This window comes from Quercus lobata, chromosome 2 (assembly GCF_001633185.2).
Source record: "Quercus lobata isolate SW786 chromosome 2, ValleyOak3.0 Primary Assembly, whole genome shotgun sequence".
NCBI lineage: Eukaryota > Viridiplantae > Streptophyta > Magnoliopsida > Fagales > Fagaceae > Quercus > Quercus lobata.
The window spans coordinates 20,805,350-20,808,293 of record NC_044905.1 but is presented as its reverse complement, the minus strand read 5'-3'; the positions used below and the strand labels follow the sequence as shown (position 1 = coordinate 20,808,293).

At 39.7% G+C, this 2,944-nt stretch overlaps 1 protein-coding gene across 1 annotated transcript; it reads right to left on the bottom strand.

Annotated features, from left to right (window-relative positions):
- Positions 1-1,191: 1,191 nt before the first annotated feature.
- On the bottom strand, positions 1,192-2,458 carry LOC115974904 (uncharacterized histidine-rich protein DDB_G0274557-like). Its single transcript, XM_031095466.1, has one exon. The coding sequence runs from the start codon at positions 2,387-2,389 to the stop codon at positions 1,685-1,687; it is 705 nt and encodes a 234-aa protein (XP_030951326.1). The 5' UTR covers positions 2,390-2,458; the 3' UTR covers positions 1,192-1,684.
- Between the last annotated feature and the right edge of the window lie 486 nt (positions 2,459-2,944).

Below are 2,944 nucleotides of genomic sequence, written 5' to 3'. Positions count from 1 at the left end.
TATTTCGGCAATACCATTGCCACATTTCACTTTTTTTTTTTTTTTTTTTTAAGAAATGATATGTGCACACAATTTTTACAATATTTTTACAATATTTTTCAACAAATCACAGGTAATTAGTTATTATTAGTTAAAATTTGAATTTAACACTGAGATTACTTTTTTAATCCAACAAATATAACATGCCACTTAAAATTTGTTGTAAAAATATTGTAAAAATCATGTGCACATATCATTTCTTAAATATATATAAAAAAAAAAAAAAAAAAAAAAAGAAAGTGAAATGTGGCAATGGCATTGCCGAAATAGGAGGGAAAATTAATTTTCCCTCCTATTTCGGCAATGCCATTGCCACATTTCACTTTTTTTTTTTTTTTTTTTTTTTTTTAAGAAATGATATGTGCACACGATTTTTACAATATTTTTACAACAAATTTTAAGTGGCAGGTTATATTTGTTGGATTAAAAAAATAATTTCAGTGTTAAATTCAAATTTTAACTAATAATAACTAATTACCTGTGATTTGTTGTAAAAATGTTGTAAAAATATTGTAAAAATTGTGTGCACATATCATTTCTTAAAAAAAAAAAAAAAAAAAAAAGTGAAATGTGGCAATGGCATTGCCGAAATAGGAGGGAAAAAAAATTTTCCCTCCTATTTCGGTGATGGTGTTGCCGAAAATCAAAAATTTCTCTCTCCTACTTTTGTTGAATTTCGGTAATGGTATTGCCGAAATTCACTCTCTTTCCTCAGATTCCTAAATAAGTTGAAACAGTACCTATAACACAAATTAACTTCAAATTTAGCAATATTCAGCCAAAAGACTCTCATTAATTGGCCTCCTTTTTTTCCCGTGCAAAGAGTCCATCATATTTAAAGTCCAGAATTAAAGTCACGTCTTACCTGCACCAACGCATACCAAATCAATCATTAATAATAATAAAGAGAAGCAAATAAAGTAAAGTAAACTAGACGAAGAAATTAACACAAAATAAAAAATACACGAAATAAACAAAGTAAAGAATAAGAATATACCTCGCACCAAACGCAACGCAACCTTGTAAACGATAACGGCGACGTCAACGGCAACGTAACGGAACGAACGGTGATACGCAGTGACGACGAACGGGAGTACGGGACCGTCAACACGAAACACGAATATGTCAACGGCACCCATAACGGAAACCAAATGCTGCAAACACAAATGGATGGAAGAAGAACACGATTACACATCTCATCCCAGAACAATTGCCAACAAAGCCAATCTCAGAGTCTCAGAAATGTGATTTCAAATTAATCTTTAATTAAATTGAGTAATTAATTATTTTAATTTTGGTTCTGTTTCTCTTCTGTTAGGTGAAATTTGGTGTCCAAAAAAACTCTGCTTCCATAGCAAATGACATGTACAAAGGAGGAATATTCTATCTTCAAAAAAGAATCGTCGGTGCGAACAAAAACTCGCCACCGAGTCGGCTCAGTCCCGCGCGGCAAACTCGGTTCTATTTTCCTCAGAATGCCTCCGAGTTGACTCAGCAACTCGCCTTGCAACTACGGCGTTCAAACTCTTGTCGCTTTCTTCACACTAGCAAAATCCTGGATCTGATTCTGACTCACTCGCCGGAATCTGATACCAGAAAATTCAAAGAAGACCGGAAAAACAAGAACCAACCTGTGCGAACCAAATCAGAGATCGTCGGCCTTGGACATGACGCAGAGTCGGCTCGGCGTGGGCTCAAAGTTGGCTCGCCGGCGAAGCTGATGCGAGGATGGACGGATCAGAGCCGTCAAGGCTCTCTTCACCCACTCTCCTTCCACGCCTCCGATTCGAACCAGTGAGTTCTTCATCGCAGATCTACGCATGTTGAGCCGATTCTGCGAAAACGGCGCGTTGTGGTGGCTTCCGTTGTCGTGACCCGAGTTCTTGTGGAGGCTGCACCGAAATGAGCCTGGATGCGACGTAGGCGAACACATACACGTCTTCTTCGGGGCTGGGATAGCTCTGGTCTGGTGGCTTTTGAGGACCTGGTTGCGATTCGGAGAAATCGAGCGGTGGTCGATGGAGAAACGGACAGCGGGAGAGAGAGACGGCGAGGTGTAGAGGTTGACACGTGTCGGAGAAGCCGAACGCTGATGTTGATGATGATGATGATTGTGGTGGTGGTCGTGGTTGTCATGGTGGTACTGGTAATGGCTTTGGTGAAGATGGCTTTGATGATGAAGATCATGGTGGAAAAAACTGGAAGATGGAGATGAGAAACTAGAAGCAAAGGCTGATGTAGAAGAAGCAAAGGAAGAGTTTGATGTGGTAGAGGAACAGAACCTGCCCGAAGGTGAGAGTGAGCGCAGGACTGGTCCGCTTGATCTGGTTCTAGAGGAAGAGGTCGCCATTGTTGAGCTAGAGAGAGAGAGAGAGAGAGAGAGAGAGAATTTTTTTTTTCTTCTTTTTCCCTAAAGGGGCCCTTAGGGCGGTTGGTTTGGCAAACCTAACGAGTCTCAAAGGCCGGATTTATAGCTAAGGATTGGAAGGGGCAAATGGTAATTAAGTCGGGAATGTAAGGGTGATTTGGGGATTTGCAATGTTGGGTTAGTTAACTTAACCATAGACCCTGAGTGAGGAAATGCATAGTGTGGATTCTAATGTTAACGGCAGGAATGATGTCGACATCGCAAGGCGACGAAAATTGGAGCCGTTTGTCCAACAACTCTTTTTTTCGGTGTTGTTTCCAAAAGGCTGCCACGTATAAGACTTTGAGAAACGGTCAGAACTGAAACTACTAAAATGCCATTTACTTGTTGTTATAAATTACGAGATCTGCCATTGACTTATAGCGGCATATTACCTTACATTTTGATTATTTTGACATTGGAAATAGCGTGCGCTGAAAGTTAAGGCAAATGCTGAAAGAATCCAATACGATTCTTTTCCCATGACCCCGTGAAGAG

Bases quoted from the DNA above. Each gene is read 5' to 3' on its own strand.
- LOC115974904 (XM_031095466.1), bottom strand. From the start codon at position 2,389: ATGGCGACCTCTTCCTCTAGAACCAGATCAAGCGGACCAGTCCTGCGC.